General features: G+C 38.5%; 3 protein-coding genes across 9 annotated transcripts in view; all 3 read right to left on the bottom strand.

Annotated features, from left to right (window-relative positions):
* Window positions 1-344: 344 nt before the first annotated feature.
* LOC113213549 (neuralized-like protein 2) lies at window positions 345-2,444 on the bottom strand. The gene is made up of 3 exons (XM_052277712.1): window positions 2,178-2,444; window positions 1,257-2,077; window positions 345-1,176 (listed from the first exon to the last, which is right to left on the bottom strand). Exons 2-3 carry the CDS (start codon window positions 2,035-2,037, stop codon window positions 1,061-1,063), a joined length of 897 nt encoding a protein of 298 aa, XP_052133672.1. The 5' UTR covers window positions 2,038-2,077; window positions 2,178-2,444; the 3' UTR covers window positions 345-1,060.
* Window positions 2,445-2,706: 262 nt separating this feature from the next.
* Window positions 2,707-3,884, bottom strand: LOC113213550 (uncharacterized). Its single transcript, XM_026432666.2, has 3 exons — window positions 3,506-3,884; window positions 3,257-3,415; window positions 2,707-3,159 (listed from the first exon to the last, which is right to left on the bottom strand). The coding sequence occupies exons 1-3, from the start codon at window positions 3,749-3,751 to the stop codon at window positions 2,917-2,919; spliced, it is 648 nt and encodes a 215-aa protein (XP_026288451.1). The 5' UTR covers window positions 3,752-3,884; the 3' UTR covers window positions 2,707-2,916.
* Window positions 3,885-4,414: 530 nt separating this feature from the next.
* Window positions 4,415-10,381, bottom strand: part of LOC113213548 (aldehyde dehydrogenase family 3 member B1) — a 26,037-nt gene continuing 20,070 nt past the window's right edge. For 4 of the 7 annotated variants that reach the window (XM_026432658.2, XM_026432659.2, XM_052277706.1 and 1 more), the window contains 11 exons: window positions 9,812-9,861; window positions 9,369-9,512; window positions 9,188-9,283; window positions 8,875-9,096; window positions 8,623-8,786; window positions 8,285-8,515; window positions 7,999-8,196; window positions 6,824-6,939; window positions 6,477-6,612; window positions 6,241-6,391; window positions 4,415-5,499 (listed from right to left, as the gene is read on the bottom strand). In XM_026432658.2, the coding sequence (XP_026288443.1) occupies window positions 5,482-5,499; window positions 6,241-6,391; window positions 6,477-6,612; window positions 6,824-6,939; window positions 7,999-8,196; window positions 8,285-8,515; window positions 8,623-8,786; window positions 8,875-9,096; window positions 9,188-9,283; window positions 9,369-9,512; window positions 9,812-9,861 (1,526 nt within the window). In that variant the 3' untranslated portion in view covers window positions 4,415-5,481. Of the gene's footprint in view, window positions 5,500-6,240; window positions 6,392-6,476; window positions 6,613-6,823; window positions 6,940-7,600; window positions 7,717-7,998; window positions 8,197-8,284; window positions 8,516-8,622; window positions 8,787-8,874; window positions 9,097-9,187; window positions 9,284-9,368; window positions 9,513-9,811; window positions 9,862-10,041; window positions 10,141-10,221; window positions 10,341-10,381 lie in introns of those variants that run through there. The other 3 variants (XM_026432663.2, XM_026432664.2, XM_026432660.2) reach the window with 3 other exon arrangements.

The raw sequence follows: 10,381 nt of genomic DNA, 5'->3' as shown, positions 1-10,381 counted from the left end.
TTTTGAAATTTTTGATTTACTTTAGTTTGTCTATTTAAATTTGTGATTGTGTAAAAGGTATTATGTCAAATACAATAAAATTCAAAATCACTGAAAGTTGTATGATAAATGTAATGGAAATGTGCAAAGGATTTTTTTTCTACAATTAAGCAGGAAGCATATTACAAAATTATCGTTTAATTCAAGAACACAAAATTATGGTTTATTTCAGGAGCACAAAATTGTCATTTATTATTTTAAGAACACAAAATTATTGTTTAAGTACATATAGCAATCATAAAGAAGTTTTTTAAAAAAATGTGGCAGACTGAAGAGAAAGGAGCAATATGCATTAAACAAAACAATTATTTCAAATGAAATTTTTCCCAATGGTGGCTACATACACGTCTTATACTGGAATAAATTCACAGATATTGAATGCAAAAGATACAATGCATCAATAGCCAGTCACAAAATCTCAAAATTTCTTCCTACCCTTGAAATTTTCTATGGTTTCAAAGTGAGAAGAAAAATACAGATAAGCAGAAAAAAGTTACAATCTTTTAAATAAAACAATTGAATATAATTTCAAAGCAAAATACAAAATGATGAGCCTAAATATTTTAACAGCTTATAAAATTTGACACAGTATTTCAACATAATGGAATTCCTATAACACAGAACAACTTCTGCTGAACATATAAAATTACATAAAGAAAAAAAACAACACAAGACAGCTCAAGCCACCAAAATCCACTTTGCAGGCATTTTATGTACAACTTTAGAAAAATTCGTTTTGTAAAAAATAATTCAAAATTTTGTACACTTTGGCTTCATTTACATTGAATTTAAGAATGACAATAAATTTATCTATCGCTTTGTCACAACAATTTAAAAGAGTGCACATGATAGTGCAAATTCTTGTAGCAGTAGCTAATACTGATGGGACTTCACATTTCTCCCGTAGGACTGACAATTTCAGCACTGAGGGGAGGACCTTCATTGTGTAGAGCAGGTATTATTCAATGATACCTGTTAATAAAAATCTCAAAAATCATGTAGGGTGAATGGGTTGTTACATTCATGAGTTGAAAAGTAAGAAATCTTTTAGACTCTTAGGAAGAGGCAGTTCTGCCACTGAATGATTTCTTAGATGGAGAAGAATGGCATCCCTACAAGCACTTTGCAAACTAGCAACTGTAAGAGAAAAAAACAGAGTTATAGCTTAAAAACTCAACAACAGTCTTTTAACTGACATGAAAAACACTGGTATTTACCTCCCTGAAGTTGGACAATTCGTACTTGCTTTGTAGTCCCATAAACATCAACAACAGCATGCAAGGGACCTTCTTTATAGGGGATGTCTCTAGTGCACGGCCCCTGATCTTCACCATTTATGACAAAATGCATTTCAGCATTCCCATTTCTTAACGGAACATAGACAACACCAATTCGGCTGCCTACATCAGTAGGTAAGATTTCTTCACCTTTGTTTGATGAAGATGATCTTAACCAGCTCCTAGGTATTGTGCCTCTTGAAGTTTTTACACATTGACTAGAACCAACAAACAATTTGGTACACTCTGACTTCAATGGAGTATCGTCATCCTCAGATACATTGTTTTCAAGGCTGTCGAACCGGTAGACATTGTTTTGAGTCTTTGTGATTCCATATATCCATGACTGTCCCATATTTGCTAGGTCAGGGAGAGCGTATTGCGGGAAATTACCATCTTGAGTAACGGCACATTTTGGGTCCCTCTGAGTGAGACCTAGCCTCATGTAACCGCTCCAACCTCTCTCATTTTTTTCAATTTCAAGGAGGAATATTTCTCCGGGCAACAAAGGCTTTTCACTGAATGTCACTGCATTCGCAAAACTGGCTTTCCTATAAGCTACCGTGTTATCCTCCAGAAGGATGATGTTTTCTCCATGCTGGGGATGAAACCGAGTAGAAACTCTTCTACTTTCTGTCAATAGCTGCAATTCTCGGACGTCTTCTGTGTCCATGCCATCCATCAGATCTGATTGATCCATGGGCTCCACCATACTGAGCATTTTAATAACCAGACACCTCTAGACAAGTGAGATGATATTCCTGCAAGTTAACCTCACATTGGACTCAGTTTTCAATCTGATCACAATTAATCTCCGGTTCACTGTTATTACTGACGGTGATGGGACGTCAAAACTCATACCGAGAATCATAAGACAGCACTAATCTTCTTATTCTAACAGCAATCTAATCGAAACAACTTTGAAAGACGGTCTTAGGTGGTGGAAACGAACACTAATGACTTCGGTTAAGGAAAAAATTAGGCACAGGTACTTCCAATGGTACAAGCGGTGTGGTTAACAGACAATAAATTAAGTAAAACGAAGTCGCCAGTCGCCGAAAGATAAAATCAACAAAACAACACACGGTCCTTATTTGACGCCAAGGCCATGAGGTACTCTGACTGAGGGGAGACTTGTTCCAAGTTCCAATTAAGTATGGCAAATTTATGGTATAGAAACGAGAAACAAGGTGTTCAATTGCATCCTGAGACCTGAGATTTTATTTTATTTTTGAAATTTTTGATTTACTTTAGTTTGTCTATTTAAATTTGTGATTGTGTAAAAGGTATTATGTCAAATACAATAAAATTCAAAATCACTGAAAGTTGTATGATAAATGTAATGGAAATGTGCAAAGGATTTTTTTTCTACAATTAAGCAGGAAGCATATTACAAAATTATCGTTTAATTCAAGAACACAAAATTATGGTTTATTTCAGGAGCACAAAATTGTCATTTATTATTTTAAGAACACAAAATTATTGTTTAAGTACATATAGCAATCATAAAGAAGTAAAGACTAGGCATAATCTTTTGTCCGGGTACAGTAATAAATAAGAGTGAGCTTAACTTATCAGTCAGGTTATATAACAGAATTGTTTAAGATAGCTCCGTAGTAGTATTAGCTGAAAAAATTCTAGCTAAGGTTTCATTCACTGAAGTAATGTTCGTTGCACTTGAGGAGTTTCCTGCTTGAACACTGCAAGCTGGGAGCCAATAATAGGAAAGTAAACCACCCACTGTCAGTCCTACAATGCTGAAGATAAGTCGGGCCCAGCATGGGGTCCCCCTCATACTTAAACTTTGAGCTGTTCGAAAGCAACATGGTGTCCCATGCTCACTCTGGAAGGTAAAGACGTACAATTTAATTCAGAAACAAAGACAAAGGTTTCATTTTGTCCCTAAACAGTTCTTAAACCTTGGACTTTGTGAACCATACCTGAAAAACTGCCGCATAGCTGCCAGCTGAAACGCCAATTTCACCAAACCCACAAGCTCGGAAGAGGCACGGCAGAATCAAAACACAAGCAAAGGCGCCTGATAGGGCTATTAAGGCAACATATAAATAGCAGGGAAACCAGACCAGCGCGTTACATTCCTGAAAACAAATGTATGTACAGCAGGTTAGGCGGGTCTTCATACTAGAGCCAAATCGGAAATTATTTTTGAAAAGTTCTCGAGCACTTACAAGAGGGTCTTCTCGACATGTTTTGGCGGACCAGCTAGGTAGCATGTATAGGAAACCAATGAGTGCATTCATCAGTGGTCCATGTCCATGCTCCGTGGAGGTGGTGTTATCCTTGGTCGTGAAAGCCGGGTCGGTGCCGTTGGCGCCCTCGGCGCCGTCGGCGACGATGGAGCTCAGCAGGGACATCATCACAGCCACGAGCACGAGGGTGCCCGTCGGTGAGCACCGGAGGGAAATGCTATCCATGTTTATGACCAACTTACTGTTAGGGACGGGACGTTGCGTACAGGGAATACCCGAACCAAATATCGATCGAACCGTCCGGCAGCTGCACCTACACCATGACCTACCTCACCCTCTCTACTCTAATCCGTTCCGTTCCCTTCCCCTCCCCTTCCCCTTCCCAGCAGTCAGTTGTAGCTCCGTATTCAGTTTAAGCAACGTGCAGCGCGAAATATGTTAAAATTTCTTACTAGGAAACGCTGGAAAAGAAACTCACGAGTAAATCAAAACTATCAAACTAGCTTAGTACGCTGACTTTATCATAGGGTGGTCATATAACAAAAGCTACTGTATGTAGGTTTTAGCCTCTACGAAATGCGAAAGGTTGTACGCAGTGTATAGGCAGGGCAGGCAGGAGGCCGAGATAACTAAAAATAGTCGTGTTCAGTTTCTTTTTAAAACCTTTTATTATTAGACTTTTACTTTGAAAAATGTATCTTTTCAGAAATGCCTAACCGTTTATTTATTGGTATTTTTCTTTCAATTTTTGATTGTGACTATTCTACCCATTCTTTGACTTCGAGGGAGTGGTGAACACTGAAACGCCGGCAAGTTTTGAATACCATGTAGAACAGAAATAGAAAAAACCTCATACCTATTATTTACGAGGGGTTGGAAAAGAAAGGGTTACTTCTAAAAATGCTTATTTATTTAAAAATATATTGACATACTTCTTTGGTCCCATCCTGACAAGGACAATCACTCAAGAGTTCTGACAGTTCTGACACATGACGCGCATCACAAAGCATTCTGATATGATACAAAAAATAAGTTGATGAATACGTACATGTCGACTCGTTATTCATAATTAAAATGTGTACCTCAACTTCACTTATAACTGAAAATTTGAACAAGATCATAATCATATAACTAAATATAACTAATGACACTTAATCATACTAAGATGAAAAAAAAATGTTGACAAAATAGAGGAGAAACTATTTCATAGCCATAGTTGTAGAGTAGTAGCTTCATTTTGCTTTAACTCACTGGGTAACTGAAAACTAGCCATGGTTTATATTAATCAATTTAAAAAAAACAAAAACAATACCAGCATATTTTATAAAATAGGAATCACAAATCCCACTTTTCCAACCCTTTCCTTTTACATCTAGAAACACTGATTGATCCGCAAGAATTTCAGATCACACTTAAAATTGATCACAAGTTATAGGCAAGACCATGGCAAGGGAAAAGAGTGACACACAAATTGGAGCAAAGCTCATTCAATTTAGTGAAAAAAATCCACAATCACCCTATCATTAAACATAGCTAAAGAAAATCTTAGTGTAAAAAGAGAAAACCTCAGTTCTCTCACCTTCACAAAATAAGTTTGCGAAGACAGGTAAAGAAAGGGCAAATATCCCTCAATAGCAAAATTTTTCACCATTGCATTCCAACTGAAGTAAGACATTAATTTTCCTATTATGAATTACGGATAACTATGGCACAAAAATGCATAAAAGTTTGCTTGAAGAAATGATCAAAGAGCAAGAGAAACTCTTCCACAAGTAAGAAACTAAGGATGCACAGATGGATAATATGTGAAGCTGTTGAATATGACAATATTAGATAATAAACTATTGCACCTTACATACAACACTTTCTCCTCAAGGTTGGGTTGCCTTTCAGTTACAAAGGCTTCTGATGCAGCAAGAGCGGAAATTAAATCTTGAGAAGTTCTAACTTTTTCTTCATTGGTTTTCTTGAGACTGTAGAAAAAACACAATAACATTACGTTATTTATTTGATTTGGGACATTGAACAGACCGAAGTAGCAACGAGATCTAGCACTCTCTTCTAGGTAAGAATGAATGGTAAACTTTAAAATGTTAAAAATTTTAAAAAGAAAAAAAGATGGTTCAAAATTTTTTTGCATATGAAAGTGTTCAGAGATACCCGCTAAAATTTCTATACTGATGTGGATGAGACTATACTTTAGTTAGAGAAAACAGTAGTGAACTTCCCTACTACTGCCCCCCCCCCCTCTCTTCATTTATTTATTATTAAAAAGTGGCAGGGTTGCATTTAGGATACATTTTCCACAAGAGAACAAAGTGACCAGTCTTTTAAAATTTATTAGATTATTGAAACATGTACAAACATTACTCTAAAGCAATACTGAATGATACGATTATTAACAGCTCAGTGACATTTGCAGAAAAGAAGCTGAATGTGGTTAAATACTGTTCTTGAATAAAATTACCTTCTTCAAGCAAAGCCCTTTTAATACGTTCATCTTCCTAAGCTTCTACAGTAACAAAGAAAGCAGCATATACTGGCCAAATGTTTTCAAAAGAATTACTAATTAGTTTGATTAATGTCTTTCTTTCTTTCTTTCTTTCTTTTTTTTCAAAGGAACTACAGTACTCTGTTAGATGACAGGGCTGTTGTAATTTTAGGTTTAAATATCGCAAGGTATCCAACTAAACAATTCTTTAGCGATGGCGTACCTTCTGAAGGGCATTAATACCCCACATAGCCAGCATCCCCAGGCCAAATATAGCACCATACTGGAGGAATGCCAGGGAAACTCCACGTCGTTTCTTCATCAAGGTCCTCAAAAATGTTAATCCTTTTTCTGAGTAGGGTGGGTAGCGTGCCCTAAAATTTAACAAAGTACAATATTGTTATATCCAATCAACTAGGTATATGGGTAGAGTAAATAAAGTGACGGCTCTGTACTCACGCAGAAAGTGATTCACCAACAATATTATAGTCCTTGATCAGGGTTCCTTTGTTGTGGGTAAATGTGTCAAAAGTGAATTTTCCATGGTAGGCACCCATGCCACTGCAGCCAACACCACCAAATGGAAGGCCCTCAGCTAGTCGCATATGTAAGAAAACACTTATTAGAATGTTAGCCGTTAACTGTATGATAAAATACTAAAAAACACCAAAACAGGTCATAAACACATGATACTAAACCCACTTAAAATGCAACACACTACAGATATACTGCCATATCTGCGTTGGAAGCCATTCATGCCAAAGCTTGTGGTTACAAACTACATGCTACCATATGCTAAAACAAACCTGCAGCATGGAAGATGGTCTCATTGATGCAAACACCACCACTGCTTGTATTCTTCAAGAATAGGTCCCTCTCCACTTTGTTGTCAGAGAATATGTACAATGCCAAAGGTTTGTCCCTGCACCAGCAAGATTAAAAACCATCACCACACAACATTCATAATTGAAATTAATCACGACAACCAAATGGACAGAAACCAAGAGGAGACAAAGGTGTGGTGTTGAAGGTAGATCTACATAAGACTAAATGAAACATTTGACGGAGTTAATCTTCAATTAGTGGTCAGAACCATACCCATTCTGGAGTAAAAAGCATGACGTTTCCTATCTAAGATTGAATAGAATAAAATAAAAACCAGAAAAGATCAGTGATACTGTGAGACAAAGAAGCTGGACATGGGAAGCAAGGGAGCTAGATGCAACCATTAAACACAACCTACAGATTACTGGTAGTAAAATAAACAATAGGGTGAACAATAGTTGTGATGACTTGGTAGAAGGAGCTCTGTTGGAGCCAAACATTCTTCGTGGTGTCAGCATTGAGCCACTAAATAAAACGACTGAGATCAACCTTCTTGAGAGCAGGTTTCGAGCAAACATTGACCGAACCCAGATAGCGAATCAAGGACATCACACCAACCTGAATAATGAATTGTTCACTCTAAGAGAAATGAAGGGTGCATAGACGAGCATAACCACCATCACCACCATACATTCCTTCAGTCACAAGCAAACCTACAGGAATCAAGACACCACCGCCCTATATGGGGTGTCACTCACCAGTGAAGTGCATTAAAGTATCATTCACAGCAACACCTCCACTTGAAGTCTGCTTCAGCAGCAAGTCTTTTACTTTCTTGTCAGATGTAAACACATAAAACGCCAGTGGCTTTTCTCTGAATTGATTGGAAGCAATGGGGAAAAAATAAGGGGAGTGAAAAACATGACACAAACCATATTTGGGTCCTAGCCAGGCTTGGAATAGAATGCATTAATAGAAAGAGGATCCAGTCATCCAGTCTTGAACACTGACTTTCCAAATACCCTGTCTAATTAATAATTATTAGAGTCACGTCTCAGACGACCAAGTAGAAAAGAATTATGAAACCAATGTAACAGCAAGATATTTTATGTTTTCTAGAACTAAAATAAAAATTAATCTACATCAATGTACTTACCGACTATTGATGAACTTGATGGCTTCATAAGCATTTTCAACATTGACAATTGGCAGAATTGGACCAAAAATTTCATCTTGCATCACTTTCTCTGTGGGTTTGACATCAACGAGTATAGTTGGAGCAATATAGCGTTCAGAGGCATCCACTTCTCCACCAACAGCTATTTTACCACACTTCAAATATTCTTGCAGCCTCCTAGATAGAGAGAAGGGAACAATGAGCATTTACTAAACAAAAGATTTGGGCCATGCTATCATTACTAAGCAGCAAAAAAGAAACGTACTGGAACTGTCTGTCAGACACAATGCGGCACATATCTGGAGAAGTCTTGGGGTTGGAACCATAGAATTCTTGAAGCACTTCTTTTGCTTTCGCCACAAACTTTTCTTGAGTTTCACGAGTGCAGAGCAAATAATCAGGTGCAATACACGTTTGACCAGCATTAACCACCTTTCCCCAAATTATACGCTTGACAGCAACACTCATATTGACGGTATTATCCAAGTATACAGGGCTGAAAATGAAAATGAAAGTAAGACAGAGCGAGCTAACTAAATACTGTAGTACTACAAAAAAAAAAAAAAAAAAAAAAAAAAAAAAAAAGAGAAGAGTTGGTTGCACCTTTTTCCTCCAAGCTCCAAAGTAACCGGTGTTAAGTGCTCATTAGCAGCAGCTCGGACTATTTTTCCAACAGTTGTCGAACCAGTGTAAAATATATAATCAAATTTCTGTTTCAAAAGTTCAGTGGTTTCTGGGATACCACCAAGCACAACTTGAAAGCATTCCTAAATATTAAAAAGAAAAGAGTCACACGACCAGCTCAAGAATAAACAAATATTGACAGATGAAAGATAATGCAATCTCTAAACATACTTGATCCAGGTATTTTGGAACAAGGTCTGCCATCAGTTTGGCTGAAGCTGTTGCTATTTCTGATGGCTTGATAATGACACAGTTTCCAGCAGCAATGGCACCAATAACTGGGCTAATTGTCAGTTGAACTGGATAGTTCCAAGCTCCCATGACAAGTACAACACCATATGGATCCTTGTAAATAGCAACCTCATCCAGCATGTTGACAAATGTCTTCTCAGGCTGTAAAAAATAATAGCAATAAGAAAATGAAATTGTTTTTAGGGGTCAGAAAGGGACTGCAACAACTGCAAACACTCAAAACAAAACATACCTTCACAGGTTTCATCCAATCTTTTAAACTGAGAAGGGTATGGCGGATTTCATTCTTGCAAATTTCAAGTTCCATGATGCAAGACTCCATCTTACTCTGTACAGATAAGTATACATGGATTGTCAATACAAGTTTGAGATATGTGCAATTCAAAAGTGTAGCACCTTGAACAAAACTTCACCTTTCTTAAATCCGCTTCCAAAGCACTAATGAGATCTGTTTCATTTTCCTCAAACAGACGAAGCAAATTCTTCAGCTGCTTAACACGAAATTCATAATCCAGAGTGCGGCCAGTGTAAAAGGCATCTCGAGTCTTCTGCACAATCTGTTTAATAAAAGACAAAGAAATATAAAACTGATCAAAAAAATTGATGGAGAGAGATTAATTTTTGAATATGTTGAACTGCATTAGATATGTTAGAATGACGAAAAATACTGATATAGCTAACATTGGTACACAGCCCCCAGCACAGTGGCTTGGCAACCAAAAAGCTTGCATCAGGACCAAATTATCATCCAGATGTCAAAAAGAGGGGAGGCAAAGCATATCAGTGAATAATGACTGCCGCTTCCAGTGACAACACAGGCAAAGAAGAAGGGGGAAATTTTTGCACTCAAACTTACGGCAGCGTAGTTAGCCATGTCGATGGATTGAAAGTCCTCTCCGTTAATTCCTGCAAGAAGAAAAGCGCCACTGTTTACAGCTGCCAGCAGAAAGGGGAGCAGCAACTCACAAAGACGGAGACCGAGCGAGGCCAACTGTCACTCGAACAGCTGAGACTCGTCGGGCCAGTCCTGCCTAGCTACATCACAAATCACGATCCACGGCGCAAAATCCCTCGCGTAGCAACAACCTATGCCGTATGTCCTGCTCCTTTGCTGCACCACATTGAGGTTATGTTTACGTCCTGTGGGCAGCAGGTAGCTGCAGTGTGCTTGCGCAACTCCCCCCCACCCCCACCCACCCTTTCCCCCAATCCTTTTCCTACGAGTTCCCGACGACGTTACATCCACCGCGCCGCTCTCCCACTCACAGAAAGGGAAGGTGGGTCGTCCAGTCGACCGGAAGGCTCCCCACGGACTGACGGGAGTCGCTCTGCCCCGCCGTTCGCGCCTGCCCCTCCATGCGTCCGTCGGCCCGGCCGTCTGCCGGTGTCCGTCCGTCTCGGAGGTTCTGTCCCCCCAGCCCCCGGG

The sequence above is a fragment of the Frankliniella occidentalis genome, unplaced genomic scaffold (genome assembly GCF_000697945.3).
Source record: "Frankliniella occidentalis isolate FOCC.00 unplaced genomic scaffold, Focc_3.1 Scaffold1, whole genome shotgun sequence".
Classification (NCBI taxonomy): domain Eukaryota; kingdom Metazoa; phylum Arthropoda; class Insecta; order Thysanoptera; family Thripidae; genus Frankliniella; species Frankliniella occidentalis.
The sequence above is the reverse complement of the archived record's forward strand: the minus strand, read 5'-3'. Positions and strand labels throughout refer to the sequence as shown.

Excerpts from the sequence above, each read along its gene's own strand:
- LOC113213549 (XM_052277712.1), bottom strand. The coding sequence starts at position 2,037 with ATGCTCAGTATGGTGGAGCCCATGGATCAATCAGATCTGATGGATGGC. Across the intron at positions 1,177-1,256 it reads AATTGTCCAACTTCAGGGAG|TTGCTAGTTTGCAAAGTGCT; the intron begins GTAAATACCAGT and ends TTTCTCTTACAG.
- LOC113213550 (XM_026432666.2), bottom strand. The coding sequence starts at position 3,751 with ATGGATAGCATTTCCCTCCGGTGCTCACCGACGGGCACCCTCGTGCTC. Across the intron at positions 3,416-3,505 it reads CATGTCGAGAAGACCCTCTT|GAATGTAACGCGCTGGTCTG; the intron begins GTAAGTGCTCGA and ends ATTTGTTTTCAG. Across the intron at positions 3,160-3,256 it reads GCTATGCGGCAGTTTTTCAG|AGTGAGCATGGGACACCATG; the intron begins GTATGGTTCACA and ends TTTACCTTCCAG.